This window comes from Lactuca saligna, chromosome 6 (genome assembly GCF_052625555.1).
Source record: "Lactuca saligna cultivar CGN05327 chromosome 6, ASM5262555v1, whole genome shotgun sequence".
Lineage (NCBI taxonomy): Eukaryota > Viridiplantae > Streptophyta > Magnoliopsida > Asterales > Asteraceae > Lactuca > Lactuca saligna.
Genome location: NC_136422.1, coordinates 12917855 through 12936956, shown reverse-complemented (window position 1 = coordinate 12936956; position 19102 = coordinate 12917855). Strand labels below are relative to the sequence as shown.

Genomic DNA, 19102 nt, shown 5'->3' with positions numbered 1-19102 from the left:
ACCCTCATACGCAATGGTGAACGGGGAGTTGTACAAGAAGGGGTTCACGTCTCCATGGCTAAAATGTGTAGATCAAGCCAAGGGGAGAGAGATATTCCAAGAAGCACACTCAGGGCAGGTGGGCGCACACGAAGGAGCGAGGGCTTTGACTAGAAAGGTGCTACGAATGGGGGTATACTGGCCAACGATACATCAAGACGTAGTAGAAGTAACAAAGAAATGTGGAGAGTGTCAGTCTTACGCCCCAGTCCAGGCGGAACCCCCGGCGCCGCTAAGCAACATATCCAGCCCGTGGCCTTTCTACCAGTGGGGCATAGACATAGTGGGTCCATTCCCAGAAGCACCAGGGAAGCTGAAGTATATGGTGGTAGGCGTGGATTACTTCACAAAGTGGATTGAAGTTGAACCATTGGCATGCATATCTGGGAGGCACATGATAAAATTTGTGTGGAAGAACATCATGACAAGATTTGGAACACCTAAGGTTCTCATCAGCGACAATGGTTTTCAATTCGCTGAGAACCCGTTCAGAGAATGGTGCACTGCCAAAGGGATAAGCCAACGCTTCACATCGGTGGCACACCCTCAAGCGAGCGATCAAACGGAGGTGTCCAACCGAACCATTGTCAATGGGATCAAAAAGAGGTTGGGCAAAGCAAAAAGGAATTAGGCAGAGGAGATACCAATGGTGCTATGGTCATACAGGACCACACCATGGAAAAGCACAAGGGAAACCCCTTTCAGCTTGACATATGGGATTGAAGCCATGCTCCCCATGGAAGTGGCAGTGAATACGCTAAGGGTGGCCAACCAAGATGAGGAAAGCAACGTACAAGGCCTCAGGATAAACTTAGATATCCTAGAGGAGAAACGCGAAGAGTCGGGAGTACGCCAAGCTGCGTATAAACATGCAACAGAAAGGTATTACAACCAAAGGGTAAAGGAGAAGGCCTTCAAAGTGGGCGAGTATGTTTTGAGGAAAAATGAGGCCAGTCGGGCACAGCCCCAGGGAAAGCTGGGCCCAACGTGGGAAGGCCCATACAGGGTCACAGAGGAAAATAGGAATGGGGCATATACGTTAGAAACGATGGAAGGAAGGCCCATTCCAAGAACATGGAATGCTAGGAACCTAAAGAAATATTTTTTCCAAGGAAGAGGAAAGATGTAACTCTAGTTAGTTGATATCCCATTGAGTATATTGCACCTTAGAAGTACTTAGAGTACATTTATCCATGCTAAGTGACATGAGAATTGATACTCAGTGTATTCCTATGTTTAAAGACATGAGTTTAGTACTCGACATATATAAAATTTCATGCATAAGTGATATGAGCTTAATACTCAGTGTATTTAAAAAACCCGCGGTTAAATAGTAATGCAATTGCTGATTTCTCATAATTAGTGTAATAATCTCCAACGATTGAATGATGAGTGCTAAGCGCACTCAATGTGAACACTTAGCGTGTCAATAATAACAAACAAGGCAAAATATTTGGCACATCTTGAGCAATACGCAATAAACGAATAAGCCAAGCACAAAACACAAAAGGAGATAATAGATAATGCTTAGTGCATATCAAACACATACATATAAAAGAAAAAACATTGTTCTGGGCAACTCAACCATTGCAAAGCAAAACACATAGACTAAACAAAACAAGGAAATATTATGGCCTCGAACCATCACCAACAGACTTATCACCAACCACATCCCCCTCCATAACATCATCCGTACTCACTTTCCCAGCCAACCCGTCAGAAACTTCCCTATCATCTGCCACCTCATCAACATTGCCACCTCCAACACCTGCTCGACCATCACCACTAGCACCACAATCTTTACCATTCCCTCCCACACCAATGTCATTCACAAGCACCATTTCATGACTCGCAGCATCCTCAGGAGTGCCCTCTGAACCAAAAGAACACAACTCTCGCAAACCATCAATAACCATCTCTCCCAGACCCAACAGACCTGTGTGATCCATACTAGCAAAGGATAAGAGAGCATCACTTACGCTAACCACAGGCCCGACAAACAGCGAACTAGCACCCGCCTCCCCACTTTCACCACCACTTAAAGTTTTCTGGATAGATTCAACCCCGGCCACATATGTGGCATGGCGGATAAGACTGATAGCATTGGTAAAGTCAGGATGCTCTATCAGCTCATCAACGATACGCACAACACCAATTTGCAGCAGCCAATCCAAATCTCGACGAACAGCGCACACATCTGCTTGCAGCGACGACACAAGCTTGTCACGGTCAACGACGTAACGCTCGAGACTTTCAACCTGGATCATTAAACCGTCATTCATTTGAGTGAGAGAATCAACCTTGGCCTCTAATGCAGCCCTAGCCTCATTAAGAACATTCCTCTCTGATGCCAGCAATTCACATTTCTTTTTAGTTGAGCAAAGATCTTCGCCAAGCTCACCCAGGCGATGCTCAAGGCTTGCCACACGCGACCCGCAGGTGGCATGAGTGGCCTCCATCTCACCAAGGATATGGATGCGCCAGGAACCTGCAACAAGATAGAACATCGCTTGCACCGCAGCATAAGCCATGTTGTGAGAAAGGGTAGGGTACCCATCGCATCCATATCCCCCACTGCAATTGGAGGGAAGGCATGGCGTGAGAACTCCAAGGCATTGGCACGAACAGAAAGACGAGAATCGTTGAGAAGATCCCAAGATGGCACAAAAACCACCGACCCAGAAGCACCATCACCGGGGCCACCATCTGTTGAAACTGTAACTAGCCCGGGGGGGCTGAAGCCTTTTGGGGAAGAAAGCTTGGAGGGGAAAAATGGAACATTTGGAGAAGGGATTGAAGAAAAATCTGAAAGACCGGGCTGTTCAGTCGCCATATCGACTCCCTCAGACTGTTGCACGTCATCATCGAGAATCACAACCACGCCAGCGGAGGTGGAGTTCACTGGCGTGGAACTCATCGAGCTCAGCAAGTGAGAAAAGTTGCGCCTAGTATGCACCCTCTTGGGGGCGGGAGGAGCGCCAGTCACCGGCTCACCCATCGCCTGCATAGCCTTCCGTTTCGCCTGCATCCGCCGAACGTTAGCAATAATACCCTCTTTGCTGTCCTCACAGTCCTCCGGGGAAGAGGAAGGAACACCGCCCTTTGGCATAACAAAGGAAATTGGGCGGGCAAACAATGGATCTCCCCCAGGCGCCGACGAGCCCGTTGGAGGGACAAAAGGAGTAGGGGTGTTGAGATGATCTGCCCGATGAGGAGGGGGAAGACGCTCGAACAGATCCACCTCACGAAACTCCAGTTTGCCTCGATAGCATTTACGCAGTACCTCATCCATGGATAAGGAAGACTCAACACCTAAAGAAAAGTATAATGAAATGCAAGTCACATGGAGGCGGTTAAGAGAAACACCAAAAGTAAAGTAAAGAGAGAAACAGGGCGAATGCGACACTCACCATCAACGACGGAGTAGAACACCGCCATCTTTCCACGCCGCCTCCAGGAAGGGCTCATCCCTACCCCGGACAGGATCGCTTCGGAGTAATCTTCAGCGGTTACTTGCACACTTTTCAGGTAATCGGCGACTTCTTGATTGTGAGGAAAGAGCTTGGGGACAGTATCGGCGAAAGCATTAGCACGGTAATGACCACTCCCAACCAATTCCTAATTCACCTACAACCACTTCTCTTGCCAATTCTTGGGGGTACGTCCATCAAGAACTAGGGCATGCCCCCCTCGCCGGGCCAAAAAAGTACACTTATCACCGGTAAGGCAGAACCGGAAAAAGAACTTGAAAACGAAATAGTCGGGAACATACCCATTGGCTCTACAGATCATCTCGAAGGCAACCACTTTGTTGACAGCATTAGGGGTCAACATCTGAAGACTACATCCATCCTTCTGAAGAACCTCCTCTTGGAAATCTGTCAAAGGAAATTGTACAGCAGAGATACTAGAGCCAGCAGGGGGAGAAGAGATACTAGAGCCAGTAGAGGGAAATTCCACATCTTCTAAGGAGGATAAGCCATACATGACCTCCAATATTCAATACTTGACAGAAGCAGGGACGATCCCAGGAAGATTAGCCATTAGAGGGAAAGAAGAATGAACACGAAGAGAAAAGAAGAATAGAGGAAGCAAAAGAAACTGTGCAAAGACCCTCTTAAAGAAGAAGAAGAGGCAGGACATTTACATGATTATTGTGATGATGTAACTGCCAACAATCAAACGCAGTCACGTCACCATTAAAAACGGAGCGGCGGGTAAAGAAAAACGAGCACGCGTCATTCAGTTAAGTCCAGAACGCCGTAACTAGCGCTGCAACGCTACGGCTACTAGACTGGGGGACTTGGTGGCGTACCTAAGGCAGTACAGTAGAGTTGCATCCAAGCCCTAGAACCGGGCACACCAGCCAGACCCAGCCCAACAGGCTCAGCGCCCGTTGGCGCCCCCGGGAGCGGAATGCCCAGGCGAAAGGCTCGCACCCGCCAAGTGACGCTCTTCGCTCCAAGACAAAAGTACGACCAGGAGACAAACAGTGGGATCAGAGCATTATCGTTAGAGCCAATGAGAGTGCTCTGGCATTTGAAGGCGCATGACCCTCCAATCAGCTCCTCTGATCCTGTCTCCCAAAAAAAAAGCGATCCTGTCTGGTACGGACCAGACATGGGCGCTAGGTATAAAAGGATGCATTCTCATACTAGCGAGGTAAGCTCCCCCAACCAATCTAGAGAGAAAACACAAATCCTAAATCCATCCTAACTTGACCGTCAAAGCGTTCTCCCGGGAACTCTTCCCGGGAAGCGGCTGACGGCCCTTGTTCTTTGTGATCTTGCAATTACAACCAAGCAACCAAGAAGGTCCCATCCCAGAGTCAGAAGCGAGGTCTCATCAACAGCAAGGTTCCATCATAAAGTTTGTAACTTTACGTGATAGGCATGCCCAAGGAACATGGATATATGGTTTGGAAGTGTTCCATGTCTCGATTTTGGTCTGTATGGGAAATGGGTCATAGGGACTCGGCGAGTCCCAAAGTGGAACTCGGCGAGTTTTATGAAGGTGGCCTCAGACTCGGCGAGTTGGATGAACAACTCGGTGAGTCATATGAATATTGCCTGGAACTCGACGAGTTGTTCTTCAAACTCGGCGAGTTGTTCTTGGACTCGGTGAGTCGGATCGCAAGTCGGTTCTATAGTCCCAATTAGTGAGTTAAGGGTGACTCAGTGAGTGGGAAGAGGGACTTGGCGTGTAGGACCAGGTTAGTAGGAGAAGGACTCGACGAGTCTGTGCCATGACTCGGCGAGTCCAATCAACTGGAAGTTGACTTTGACCAAGGAGTTGACCTTGGACCAGGGGTGGGTCAGTCATTTGACCTGAGAGTATTTATGAGTGGCTAATCTATGTTTATGGATTGTAGCCGAAGGATTTCCGGTGCAGCAGTCAGATGTTCGACAGTCAGACTTTTGGTAGCTACTTTTCGAGGTGAGCTTCCTACCAGTAGGAACAGGTATAAGGCACCAAGGCCGGCCCTTATAGACGATATGATAGTATTGAAGTGTGGGCAGAGCCCGTATCTCATAGTTGAGTTTGATGATGATATATGCTAGTGTGGTAGAACTGTTTATACTTGTTGTCTGTGTGATACTTGTATGTTATGGTTTAGTAGCGGAGTGTGGGCGAAGCCCGTATCTCCCAGACATCGGAGTGTGGGCGAGTCCCGTATCTCCTAGACAATGGAGTGTGGGCGAGGCCCGTATCTCCTAGATAGCGGAGTGTGGGCGAGGCCTGTATCTCCTAGTTAGCGGAGTGTAGGCGAGGCCCGTATCTCCATGAGTGTGGGCGAGGCCCGTATCTCTTAGCTATTCATTATATGATTGTATGGTATGTGGTATTATAGGGGAACTCACTAAGCTTCATGCTTACAGTTTAGAGTTTTGGTTTTAAGTAACTCTTCAGCGAAGGGGAAGGAGCTGACACGGTAGCGGCACATCATACACACCCCTTGTTTTCCGCATTATGAGATTGTTCTGGGATTTGTACTCTGACACTATGGTTGATTTCATGTATTGGTTTTCAGACACGTAACCTGATTTAAGAAACAATATGATCGAATGTTGTTTATTTTTAAATGTTTTGCAAGGTGTTCAATTAAAAATGAAATTTTTGGACTAAAAAAAAATAAAAAATAAATAAAATTTGGGTTGTTACAAATACGTTATAGTTCTTTAAAATTTCAATATGTATTTAAATTTTTATATGAATTTGATGAACAAAAAACAAACTTTATATTTATAATTAATTAATATAATTTCATATATAACAGAATATTATAAGTATTAAATATTATATTTAAATTATAATTAGTGGGTAAAATGAATTAGAAATGTATAAATATATAAACAGAGGGACTAAAACCGACAATGTAAAGTTCATCCCCATTTTGGGAGAAATGAATAATATAACACCATATATTTGTGTAATACTATTCATATCTCCCAAAATGGGGGATTGTTGGAAAAGAATGGGAGAAGAAATAGGGGAAAAAATCATGAATGAGAGTGGGTTAGAGATGCTCTAAACACCAAAAAGAATTTTTAAAAAATTGGTTTTCCCTCGTATTCAGATACACCTGTGATTTTGCATATGGCTTTTGTGTTTTTTTTATGTTTTTAATTTAAACAATGTTTTTTATGATTTGAATTTGCTGTAGTAATTCACCATAAAATTGGCTATCTTGATCATTTGACTAAATGGTCGTTTGATAGTTGCTAACTGGGTTAGAGCTGACTGGGTTAGAAGTTTTGACTGAGTTAACTTCTGACTGAAACTTATTGTTTGATTTTGCATCTGACTGACTATGCAAAATGACTATTTTACCCTAAAATATCATTTTTATAATAATTTCTTTATGATTTACCATTTAATTTATAACATTTATATATAATAATTCCTTTATCATAAAAAAATAGTAACATCATTAAAAGTCAAATCATCACTGATGAATACTATACTGTTTACAATAAACATGACTATTAGCATTAATATCACTCCAACAAGAATCCACCTAAAAAAATGGTTATTAGTTAATAGCATTGTCCTTTAAAGTTTCAAGACTTGACAAGATTTTTAAAAACTAAAAGTAGTCATCTACATTCTTCCACTGTCACCAAGTTACACACATACACACGATATGTGGATCAAAAAGAAAAAAAAAACGATTGAAAAAAATGATTGAAAGCAAACCAAGCAACCAAACAATCTTCTTTATGTTGTGTTTCCATTACATTCCACAAATTAGCTATGCAGGTTGCAACCACAATCCCAGAAGGATCTATCGGTTCCTTTTGGCACCTGTAATGTTGACTCTAGCAAATTGACCAAAATAATCTTCTTGTTAGAACCAATTGATCATAAAACTATAGGCTCAATAGATTAAAGCATCAAATCATGGATCATAGAAACAAACTTGACTGTTATATGCCTATAGAGCAAATCCAACAATCCAAGACCATACTTTTTTATCAACAGCAAATTGCAAACCTTTCCCTTGAAATGATGTTAATATGGTGCTAATTACTTCCTGGTTTGAACATGATCTTTATTTAAAACCAAGACCATACTTTTTTTAGCTAGTTCTATTGTACAATGTTGCAATCTATTTGCTTACTGTATGATCACAACCTGAATACGAAACATAAACATCACTGGTTCAAGTTCATCAAACACATTGCCTAAAGGAAAAAGCAATCGATAAACACTTAAAGAAACTACACTCGAAACTAGCATATATGAAATAATAGTATAATTACCTATGTACCCTTTGTAATGATTAACATGTATCAAGATATATAGCTATAGAGATGATCACACAACGAAAAAAGAAATCATAAACCCATGAAACAACTTCATCAACAAGAAAAACCCATCAAATAATTGATTCAAATTAGCATAATTAAAAACAAAATATATTGAACTTTTTGTTTTCACCTAAACCCAACAAAACATTGATGGTGTAGTTCAGCAATGGAACAATTAGTATTGAATTAGCATAATCCGATCGGTATTCCAGTTCAAAAACCATCGAGAGCCTCGCGACAAATCAACAACTCTATGATGGGGAAACTTTAGTTTTTCCAGATCAGTTATTTGAATTAGGTTTCTGCCCTTCAAATGCATGTAGAGATGTAAATTTTTTCGGAATTTGATATTGAAAATATCGATGATAAGGGAAGAAGCAAGTGAATGGAGATGACTGTGAGGGGACAAAAGATGTGCGAGGGGGATGGGTAGAAGTGACAAGGGCATAGTGGAAACACGATGTAACACCCAAAGTCTGGAAGGCCAAGAAAGGAAAGAAAACCCTAATTTTAAGGGGCGACTCGGCGAGTCCGAGCGGGATCCGGGTCGAGGAGTAAGTAACCGACTCGGCGAGTCGGCCAAGGGGACTCGGCGAGTCTGGTCCGTGTGAGGAAAACCCTAAATTCGGGACTTGGAGCCTATTTAAGCACCTCATTCTCTTCCCTAGGGTTCCTTTACTGCCTCTCTAACCCAGAACACCAAACCCTAGCCGCCCTATCCATTGTTTGAGCCAATTGTTGCCTTGAAGAGTGCATTAAAGCTTGGAGAAGGAAGAAGGATCTTGGAGGTGCAAGAAGGGGCTATAGATCTGGGATTGGGAAGATATTTCTGAGCATCTGGAGGTAATAAACTAGTTCTTGGACTCTTTTACACCTAGATCTATGTGTGGGTGTTGGGGATTTTTAGCCATAATGGTATCCATTTGAGTTAGAAGCCAGATCTGAAGTTGCTACTTCGGATCTAAGCATATTATGGTCTTGAGAAGCATAAAGTATCTGCCCTTGAGTTGATTATGGAGCCTCTTTGCCTTAAACCCTATTTTATGGTGTATTTTGCCTAGATCTCCTTCTCTACACGTAAAGTTTGAAACTTTACGTGAGGAATAGGCTTGGGAAGGGTAGATCTACAGTTTGGAGTCCATGCATGACTCAAAAGTCCTCTGCATGTAAGGAGATCTGAATGGACTCGGCGAGTAGCATGGAGATTAGGAGCAACTCGACGAGTGGGATGAACAGCTCGTCGAGTCAGATGAAGATTGCCTTGTACTCGGCGAGTCTGCTCTTGGAATCGGCGAGTCAGGTCGCGAAACCCCAAACCCTTCGAATTGAGACTCGAATCAGTGAGTCGAGTGGAGACTCGGTGAGTTGGATAGGTCAGGACTCGGAAATCGGTAGACTCGGCGAGTCATGGACTGACTCGGCGAGTCGAGACGCGAAAGGAAGGACTCAGAACATATGAACTCGGTGAGTTAGTAGGGTGACTCGACGAGTAGGGTTGACTTTGACCAGGACTTTGACTTTGACCAGAGTTGACTTGGTTGTCTCTCGGGGGTCAGCTAGACTCAGTGTTGCTTTGATATTGGTAGTTCGGGGAGCAGGAGTTCAGAGAGTTACCGGACAGCAACTAGTGAGATCATCAGCAAGTTCAGTCAGTGCAGGTGAGTTTCCCTTTGTGTGAATGGGTCTAAGGCCACAATGCCGGCCCATGTAGTTATGAGTAGAAGGCCCGGTGGTTAGCCCTAGGCACCGTATGCTAGTATGATATTTAGGACGAGTTCCATTAATAGCGGGCGGGTGCCCAAGGATTTGTTTATATGATAGTTTATACTTGTTGTTTGTGTGATGCATGTATGTGCCTGGTAGGGAGGTGAGTGTGGGCGAGGTCCCGTATCTCACCAATAGCAGAGTGTGGATGGTGTTCCACATCTCATTAGTAGCAGAACAGGGGCGAGGCCCAAGTTAGGGAAGGAGTGAGAGTGGGCTAGGCCCGTATCTCACTACCAGTAGGAGCGTGGACGGGGTTCCATGACTCATCAGTAGCAGGACAAGGGCGAGGCCCAAGATAGGCGAGGCCTTAGGACAGGATCAGTCGTATGAGTTTAGCTTATGTGTTATGATATGTTTATGTGTTATTATTTGTTGGCGGACGAGGCCCTGTGACAGGCGAGGCCTAAGTGAAACAGATTTGTATTCGAGCGGGGCTCGAAGTCAGGCGGGGCCTGGAGCGGCGGCGCAGTTATAGCGGGCGAGGCCCGAGGCAGGGGGCGAGACCCAGGATAGCGGGCGTGGCCCAGTATGTGCAATATGTGGTTATGCATGGTATGTGGTAGGGTGGGGAACTTACTAAGCTTCGTGCTTACGGTTTTCAGTTTTGGTTTCAAGTACTTCCGGTAGCGGAGGGAAGAGCTCGGGGTGATCGCATGGCACACACCATTGATTAGACAGCCTGAGAATGTTTTACTCTGATAACGAACGTGTGTTTTTGAAATTAATACTCTGTTTATGTTTTGGGATTGATGATTTTGCTTTGAGTAATGTTTTATTAAAAGAAATTTTGGTCTTGAATTTTGGATCGTTACACACGACCTCTATTTATCAGGGACTTGAGCTAGTAGATACAGACCAGATCAGATCAAATCAACATATATCAAACAAATAGACTGGATCGGGTAAGATATTTTTGTCTGACCGGACCGATCATACCATAATCAAAGAGGCCCTAAATAAGATTAAGATGGATGGTCTTTTTTTCTTAAAAAAGTTCATTATCAAATTATGACATTAACTCAAAACGTGCCCCGCTAAATTTGAATTTTCTGAACATTTTATTACTTCTCATATCATTTTTTTAACTCATTTTTTTAAAACATTTTAAATGTTTCTTTACTCAATTTTAAAATTAACCATTTTATAAAACAAATCAATCAAATGTAACCTCATCTTCACATCTTTTCCTCCCTTAATTTGTTTTTAAGAGAATAGTCTTTTCTTTTCTTCCTTTCTCTCTAAATCAATAACTGTAGAACGGTGTTCGTTGCCCGAAAGTACATGAACCTTGAGCGTTGAGAGCCAAAAGGGAAGTGTAGAAGTACAATTGGCGGGGTTTCTCTTCTGTTGGTTGTTTAGCTGCACTAAGCTGACAACAATGGCGGAGTTAATAGTTATACGTAACCAGCTTTTCGCCAAACCCTTATCTTTTTCACCATCATGTAAACTAATGCCTATGATACTCAATCGCCAACCCTTCAAATTCAGTTATAATCCTCAATCTCTTTCTCAAAGTTTTGGCAGATTCAACCGCCCCCTTCTCATTCATCCGATTCCTCGATCTCGTCCGTTGTGCAAGATGCAAGACTCCGGTAATTCTTTGTTGCGTAAAAATGTTCTGCTTAGGTTTACATATATCTGATTGATGCTTATAGCTTAAATTCAGCTGTTTAATTGTTTAGTTATAGAGTGAGATGATGAACACCCAATCCCCAAGAATTGAGGCGAAGTATTCTGGTTGATTAGCTTTGTTTATTGAGGAGTTTTATCAAACACCTTGTCTGCACCTATAGTTAATAGATTCATTGTCCACCTAAACTTAAATGTAGGTAGCAATATATCTCCACTGAGATCGAAATCCATACCAATTTTGAAGTAACAAATCATAAAATTGACGCCTATAGTTAAGCTGTAGCACTTTTGTGGAATGAAACAAGACTTATTAAACTGATGCATTACAACTTTAGATATGATATCGCAGCTGGAGGTTGGAAAATATAGCGACAAGAGGAAGCCAGAGAAGCGAGTGAATGGGATATTCTGGATTTTACTACTTAATATTGGAATCTATGTAGCAGATCACATATTTCAGGTTCAAACTGAATCAACTTATTATAATGTTGTCTCATACATATACTTGGCATCTAAACTATAGAGGATTAACTCAAAAAAACTTATATTTTGAACCAGGTTCGTGAGATTAAAGCTTTGTATTTATACCACAATTTTCCTGTTTGGTACCAGTTTGTGACTGCAACTTTCTGTCATGCTGATTGGTAAGGCCTAAACCTAAACTATTGATGTGGTTTAAGTTTAATCCAAGAAGTTTACTTAAATTTAATATGTTATACTACAGGAATCATCTGTCTAGCAACCTTTTCTTTTTATATATATTTGGTAAGGGAAAGATTTCTTTAGTGTTTCCTTATTGTATATTTTAAGGTTTTATAGCTTGAATCTTTTTGTCAAATAGGAAAGCTTGTTGAAGAAGAAGAAGGAAATTTTGGAGTGTGGCTTTCTTATATCTTAACGGGTGCTGGAGCAAATCTTGTTTCTTGGCTTATACTTCCAAGAAATGCGGTTTCTGTTGGTGCCTCTGGTGCAGTGTTTGGTCTTTTTGCAATTAGTGTTCTTGTTAAGGTACATGTTTTTTTTTTTTCTTTAAAACCAGGCACTTTATTAAAACTAATAATTAAATATTTTTACTTATTGCAGCTCTCGTTTGACTGGAGGAAGATTCTTGAAGTACTTATCCTTGGTCAATTTGTTATTGAAAGGGTATGTATATGTTTAAAAATCTTTAAGAAAGTGAAAGTACTTTTTGGGAAACGGAAAGAAAAAGTAAATTGGGCAAATTTCTAAAAGGTTAGGACTCAGGTTGTGTTTGGCGTACTAGCTGAAAAACTAGCTTTAGCCTGATAAGCTAGCTGATAAAGTAATAACATTTGGTAAAAAGTAGATGGAAAATGTAGAATGACATAAAAAGACATTTGACAGGTGATGGAAGCAGCTCAAGCTTCAACAAGTTTTGCAAGCAGTAATAGTGGTATGCAGAATGTAAATCATATTGCTCATCTTTCTGGTGCTCTTGTGGGTGCGACTTTGGTGTGGCTTCTCAGCAGAGTTCCTTCTCAATCTGTGGAGCATCATAATAAAAAATGATTATGCCATTCATAATAAATTAATACCCATTCCATTTCAACCATTTCTGCTGTTTTTGTTAATCGTTTGTGTTACATATTAAACCAATCACTTGCTGCTGTTTCAATGCATAGCACATCCCATATTTTGGGTTATGGTTACACCAGCCAACAGACTGACTTTATCAATTATCATCCATCTGTATCTTAAAAAATTGGCAAAAAAAAGGTTATCTTAAAAAAGGTCTGTTGATAGGTGACTCTTGAGTTGTTCATGCTACCATCAGGCATCCGTGGTGGATCTGGATCCGGATCCAGACCAAAAATCAATGGGGATCCATTATTATATAATTAACAGCAAGGATTAGAGTGGATTGCATTAGAGAGAAATCCTTTTACAGATCTATAATGTTAGCGTGTAATTTTAGTATCTGATATTTATTTTTTTATGTAGGTGATTTTTGATTTGATTTCGATCATGAACACTTATGGAGTTAAATTTATTTAGGATTTTCAGTTGAAGTTTAAAGAAATTTCTTGGTTCGAATATCACATATTTCAACTTTAAAGTGCCATGCATAGTACTAAGAAAATTAGTATATGATTACTCAAACATCAAACCTGATTTGTGTAGGCTATAAGAAATAGTCTACTGATTTCTTTCTCAAAAAGTATGACACGTAAGCTTCACAACAACCTCGGTATATATTTACTAACCTTGGGAAATATTCACCCTCTACATCATCTATATACACTTTTTCTATTTTAAATACACAATTTTAATAAAAACACAACCTTTTTCTAAAAAAAATTATTTTCATTCAAACAAATAAAAATTAAATTACTAAAACTGAAAATAAAAAATTACATTAAAAACCTAGAAAAAAACTAAAAAACATTACAATTAAAATTAAAAATGTAAAAAAAAACATTAAACAATGTATTCGAAAATATATTGAATAAAATCTAAATAATAAAAAATAAAATGTAAGCGAATATATATATATATATATATATATATATATATATATATATATATATATATATATATATAATAAAATTATAAAAGTAAGGGTAAAATGTAAGGATGTGTAGTGTAATTTCTTTAAATCATAGGGATGTATATTGTTAAATTTTTAAAGATTTGACTGAAAGTAAAAATCTGACCAAGCCATAGGGACCAAAACCGGAACTTACTCTAATGTGATTGTAATTTCGGGTCGGTTATCGTAAAAGAAAAAGGGAAATGATGGGTTCATGCATATAAATCAAATCACAATCTCACGGCTGCCTAAATTGAATCTCAGCCAACGTAATTAGCAGAGGTTTCAAATTTCTGATTCCAAACCCCGTATAGATTCACACAATCCAAAACAATATCAACATTATCATGGCGAGAAGAAAGGCTCGTTTCCGTCTGTCTGTTTCCTCAACATAATTCGATTATCAATTGAAGAAAACTTGTATCTATCATCGAATATTCTCTTAAACTATTATTCTTATTCATACATTATTGCAATTTCAATTCAATTTACCATATAAACAACCAATCCCACCACCTTCAACAAGAAAGTTTAATGAAATGTTGAAGATTTGGCGATGGTATACAAATTGTTTAGCTGTTCATCCGGTGAAAACACAGGTTATCAGCTCCGGTTTAATTTGGGGACTTGGTGATCTCGCCGCTCAGGCTGTTACACGCGCCACCGCTGTTAAGAAAAAAAACCTCTTCCTTTCCGTAAGTTTCCCCTCATCATTTTTCTCCAATTCTAACAATGCCCTATTTCCCTTCATGTTTCTGCTGTTCTTCGTCTTCTTGTTCCTGTTCTTTGCGATTATTTCTTTTATTTGCGAAGATAATCTTTTGTTTGTTGGATGGTTTTAAATTTCATCTCATCCAATACCTATCTATCTTTGTCACCATTTATCTGTTTTTATTGGATGACTTTTCATTTGATTAACATGTATGATAATATATCCTTTACTCAACAGGATGAAGATAATATACATATCAATTGGAGACGAGTTGTTACCACAAGCATTTTTGGTATGGCATTTGTTGGCCCAATTGGTCACTTCTGGTTAGTTTTTTCTTATTTTGCATCTTTTTCAACCAATTTACCCTTACATTCCACTAAACAAATGTCACAATATTCATCAATTTGAACGCGAGAGAAGTTAACATCTTAACACATTAAGCCAGATTTTTTTTTAGCTTAACCCGGTAAGTCATTCGGTCCAGAATAAGTTAGAAACAAACATAAATGCATAATTATCTAGATTAAGTTTTTAACACATCAAGCCTCGTTATGGAAAGTGGGTATTTGTTGCTGTGTTATACTGTGTTGTGTTTGGGTCGCATTGAACTGATATTATGAGATTTCTTTTGTAGGTACGAAGGCTTAGATCGTTTTCTAAAGTGCAGATTCAGTTACCCACCAAAATCGATGCGATTTGTTGCCATGAAAGTAGCCCTAGATGGGATCATATTCGGTCCGGTTGATTTATTTGTATTTTTTACTTACATGGGTTTTGCATCTGGTAAAAATGTAAATCAAGTGAAAGAAGAAGTGAAACGCGATTTTTTACCAGCCTTAATTGTAGAAGGCGGGATATGGCCCATTGTTCAAGTGGGCAATTTCCGGTTTATACCCGTGAGATATCAACTTTTATATGTCAATCTTTTCTGCTTGTTGGATAGCTGTTTCCTTTCATGGCTTGAACAACAACAAGATGCTGCTTGGAAACAATGGTTCAAGACTTTTTCTTTTAAAGAACAAAAAAGTCGAGATGGATGAAAGTTTTTTTCCTTTCCCGAGTTGACTCACTACTGATTCTTATCCCACCTTCGTGACTCGGTAGTCTTGACTGATTTTGTATGTTAAGGCTTGTGTTTGAAGACATGATAAGGATGTTATTTTCTGATTTTTTTTGTATGATTGATTGTATATATATAGTTCATTCTTCTAATATCTTTCTCATTTTTCTTGAATTTAAGAAATGTCAATGTTCATAGTTCATACAAACTATGTGGTAGAAAGTAAAAGATTATGAACCTCAAAGATATAACAACATACATTTGGCTTCAATGTGAATAGCTTCTACATATCATAGCAATGTACTATTTCCTTCATCAACAAACATTATCCAAATCTTTAATCAAAAAATTAACTTTTTCATATAATCCACCTCTACGATAACCAGCAACCAATAACTCAGAAGTGGATCTTGCAAGTTTATGTGAATCCTTTATAAACTCCAAAAACACCTCTAATCTATCATAAGCATCCCCACGAAAATAACAACACACCACCATTTCCACATCTTTATGTGACCTAAAAGACACTCCTTCTTTCAACATCCTCCCAATACAATACTCCAAATCATCCAATCTATCCAATTTAGCATAAACCCTAATCAAACCGTTGTGAAATTGAGAAACAACATCAAAATCGAGATTCGTATTCCTAATTTTCTCTAGCACCCACTCCAATTCTTTCACTAATTCTAACTCACAATAAAACCCCACAAGCTTATCAGCCATACACATGTTAATCTCCCATTTATGATCCAATATACTCTGCATAAACCCTCTGATTTTAACCAAATCTTTTTGTTCACATAACCCAACAAGCATATTATGTAGTATTGATGTGTTAGGCTTGAATTCTGCTACTAACATGTCTCTGTAAAATCTATCAGCATCTTCGAATCTTTTTAACTTTATGCAACCTAAAATGATAGCCTCATAAGTATCTAAATCAGCTGAAAACCCAGAGGCCATTTTGGCTTCATACCATGCCACCATAGCCTTACTGTTTCCCATGTTTGCAAATCCCGAAATGAACAAATTGTATGTGTGAGAAGTAGGTTGTTTATAGTCCTCTGAGTTTTGCATTAGCTGAAATATGCTAAGTGCAGTGATGACATTACCTGAAGATAAGTGAGCAGAAATTAGGGCGTTGAGAATGATGGAAGTTGGCTTTAGACCTTGATTCTCCATTAAAGTGAAAACACGCATTGCTGTTTGTGTGTTTTGGATCTTCCCACAGAGATGGATTAATTCCAAGTAAATATCATGGTTTTTCTCGTTTTCTTTTTGCAACTTCTGTAATCCCCATTCAAGAACCTGCCTAAGTAAATAATAGGTTTTGGATTAGCAACAAGTAGTTTGATTTTAACTTTCACAATCTGAAGCATACTTAACTTCTAATTAATTACAACTTCAGACAATATAACGAGACGATTAGGGTTAGGAAAAGAATTCTTACGAGCTGAGCTTTGTGAGGGGAGGAAGAATGAATAGAGGTCAGGAGCGAATCCCATGAAAGGTCGAGGTTTTCGATGCCTGATATTCCCACCATTTCTGAATCAAGGTTTGTCTTGATTCGAGAAACTGGCTGCTGAATCAATACATTGGATGCAATTGTTCGTGAGGATTGATACAGGATCGTCTGGTACAGCCGTTTGGCAGATGATAAACCAGTCACTCGCACTCCCACCATTTGTGAAGCTTTTTTGCGGCTTTTGGTTGATGTGATGGACCTATTTGCAAACCTTTCCAGTGATATAAATTCTATAATTCCTATTAGCAAGGCACTTTATTTTAGATATTTAAAATATTATTTTTCAGAAAGTGATGGTACATATAGCTAGTTTTCTTAGATACTTCTTTTTTTTTTTTTCAAGAAAAAATAGCAAAATATAAGCCCTTTTCAACCATATAGACACACGTTTTATAATAGGTCCATCGTGATATATGGCCATTGTGTAATGGGGTTTTGGTTGAAACATGGTATCGTTTTCTCAATTATCACCTCAGTGGGAAATAGATGGACTATTGCGAGGCCATACTATGACATTGCGAAAACCTTATCGTTAATTGTCGTACTCTCGAAAGGCCCATAATATGAAATGGTTGTGGACTTGTGGTACAGCCAAATGGGCCCATTGCAAAAACTTATGTGAAATATCATAAATTTTCTTTATTTAGTGTTTAGTTTTAATCCAATAGCCAAACATACTTCAAACAACTTTTTTTCAATAAAAAAAATATGTTCATCTGATATTTTTTTCGTAGTTCTTTGTTTTGGAAGGTACGGCGAAACTCAATATATCATGCCAAAGGTTTGGAACTACAATTTATATCAGCCCTCGTATATGATACATTTATGGGTTCTTAAATGTGTCAATGAAGATAAATTTTAAAGATAGCTTTAAGGTAAGTTTATCATTCTAACATCCCGAGTTACATTATGAATTTATGATATATAGATAAATGACAAGAGTGATGTCAAGCATTTGTAAATCGTTCTTTGTGATGATACTTCATAATTGTGTACATATGTATTGTGTATATTGTCCACATATACGTAGATCTACTACAATGAATTCTTCTGATGTTGAAGAAAACTAATCTATTAGGAGAGGGTCCTGTGGAAACTAATTTAGTAGAAGAAAGTCCGGTGGAAATCTATCACATGCAGAAAGCAACAATCAATGAGTTTTTTAATATCTTTAAGTATATAAAACACCATTAAAACCCATTGAACATGTTCTCCACAAAATCATAAGTGTGTTGCTATTGACAACATTACAACATGTGTTATTGATGATGTTGGTCGAAACATCCTTCTCCACCTTCTTAAACAATGTGGTTCTTGTTGGTGTCGATTGGTTGGGGCGTTTGTCTATTACGTGTTGTACACCAAACAACCTTCTAATAAGGCGGTAGGACCTCATGTACTCCACAAATATGATGACAGTTTTGTCTTTTTCATAAATAAGTTTGGGAATGAATACGTCACATGTATTTCTATAAGAACATTAGAATGAGCTTTTCCTATAAACAGGTGGATAACAATTTAACTTTTAGAAACAAACTACGAGCTCTTTGAGATGTGATTTTAATGATCACATTACTAGCTAGGGGTTGTAAAGTAAATGTCAGTTTTTGTTATCCCGTGTTTAATATAAACTTGTAAAACCTTATGCTTAACCACCAATTTAACAAAAAAGTATACACCTCCATCATTTCCAAGAGAAATCAATTCGTAAGCTAAAACCTCATTTGGTTTTGTGAACTGAAAATATATCAGAATTTCTTTTAAATAACCTAGTTCATGCATTATTGCATCTACTTCAATAACAGATAAAAAAGTAAATGTCATAGAAATCAATCATAGTCATTTTACTCATCATGCACTTCCTTCCCGGTGACATGTCTAAAATCCTCCACAATGAAGTTCTATGCCAAAAAGATTGTCACTAATAGCTACACAAAAATAGAGTACAATTAGTCTACCAAAAAAGGAGCTACTTAACAAATCATACATATTTAACAAA

The 19102-nt window shown here is 39.3% G+C and overlaps 4 protein-coding genes across 4 annotated transcripts; 3 read left to right on the top strand and 1 right to left on the bottom strand.

Moving 5' to 3' along the window:
* Positions 1 to 685: 685 nt before the first annotated feature.
* Positions 686 to 1168, top strand: LOC145002307 (uncharacterized). The gene has a single exon (XM_078961604.1). The coding sequence runs from the start codon at positions 686 to 688 to the stop codon at positions 1166 to 1168; it is 483 nt and encodes a 160-aa protein (XP_078817730.1).
* Positions 1169 to 10817: 9649 nt separating this feature from the next.
* Positions 10818 to 12929, top strand: LOC145003222 (Rhomboid-related intramembrane serine protease family protein). The gene is made up of 7 exons (XM_078962348.1): positions 10818 to 11209; positions 11585 to 11709; positions 11808 to 11893; positions 11974 to 12014; positions 12091 to 12257; positions 12333 to 12395; positions 12615 to 12929. The coding sequence occupies exons 1-7, from the start codon at positions 10996 to 10998 to the stop codon at positions 12777 to 12779; spliced, it is 861 nt and encodes a 286-aa protein (XP_078818474.1). The 5' UTR covers positions 10818 to 10995; the 3' UTR covers positions 12780 to 12929.
* Positions 12930 to 14009: 1080 nt separating this feature from the next.
* Positions 14010 to 15727, top strand: LOC145002059 (uncharacterized). The gene is made up of 3 exons (XM_078961364.1): positions 14010 to 14495; positions 14750 to 14838; positions 15150 to 15727. The coding sequence occupies exons 1-3, from the start codon at positions 14340 to 14342 to the stop codon at positions 15553 to 15555; spliced, it is 651 nt and encodes a 216-aa protein (XP_078817490.1). The 5' UTR covers positions 14010 to 14339; the 3' UTR covers positions 15556 to 15727.
* On the bottom strand, positions 15605 to 17339 carry LOC145002058 (uncharacterized). The gene is made up of 3 exons (XM_078961363.1): positions 17029 to 17339; positions 16691 to 16886; positions 15605 to 16489 (listed from the first exon to the last, which is right to left on the bottom strand). Exons 1-3 carry the CDS (start codon positions 17260 to 17262, stop codon positions 15891 to 15893), a joined length of 1029 nt encoding a protein of 342 aa, XP_078817489.1. The 5' UTR covers positions 17263 to 17339; the 3' UTR covers positions 15605 to 15890.
* Positions 17340 to 19102: the final 1763 nt, after the last annotated feature.

What these genes read in the sequence shown, in the direction of transcription:
- LOC145002307 (XM_078961604.1), top strand. Translation starts at nt 686, where the DNA reads ATGGTGCTATGGTCATACAGGACCACACCATGGAAAAGCACAAGGGAA.
- LOC145003222 (XM_078962348.1), top strand. Translation starts at nt 10,996, where the DNA reads ATGGCGGAGTTAATAGTTATACGTAACCAGCTTTTCGCCAAACCCTTA. An exon ending in GTGCAAGATGCAAGACTCCG is followed by an intron (nt 11,210 to 11,584) that starts GTAATTCTTTGT and finishes TTACAACTTTAG; the next exon opens with ATATGATATCGCAGCTGGAG. An exon ending in CAATTAGTGTTCTTGTTAAG is followed by an intron (nt 12,258 to 12,332) that starts GTACATGTTTTT and finishes TACTTATTGCAG; the next exon opens with CTCTCGTTTGACTGGAGGAA.
- LOC145002059 (XM_078961364.1), top strand. Translation starts at nt 14,340, where the DNA reads ATGTTGAAGATTTGGCGATGGTATACAAATTGTTTAGCTGTTCATCCG. An exon ending in AAAAAAACCTCTTCCTTTCC is followed by an intron (nt 14,496 to 14,749) that starts GTAAGTTTCCCC and finishes TTTACTCAACAG; the next exon opens with GATGAAGATAATATACATAT. An exon ending in GGCCCAATTGGTCACTTCTG is followed by an intron (nt 14,839 to 15,149) that starts GTTAGTTTTTTC and finishes TTTCTTTTGTAG; the next exon opens with GTACGAAGGCTTAGATCGTT.
- LOC145002058 (XM_078961363.1), bottom strand. Translation starts at nt 17,262, where the DNA reads ATGGTGGGAGTGCGAGTGACTGGTTTATCATCTGCCAAACGGCTGTAC. An exon ending in CCCCTCACAAAGCTCAGCTC is followed by an intron (nt 16,887 to 17,028) that starts GTAAGAATTCTT and finishes TTACTTAGGCAG; the next exon opens with GTTCTTGAATGGGGATTACA. An exon ending in TTCTGCTCACTTATCTTCAG is followed by an intron (nt 16,490 to 16,690) that starts GTAATGTCATCA and finishes CTATCATTTTAG; the next exon opens with GTTGCATAAAGTTAAAAAGA.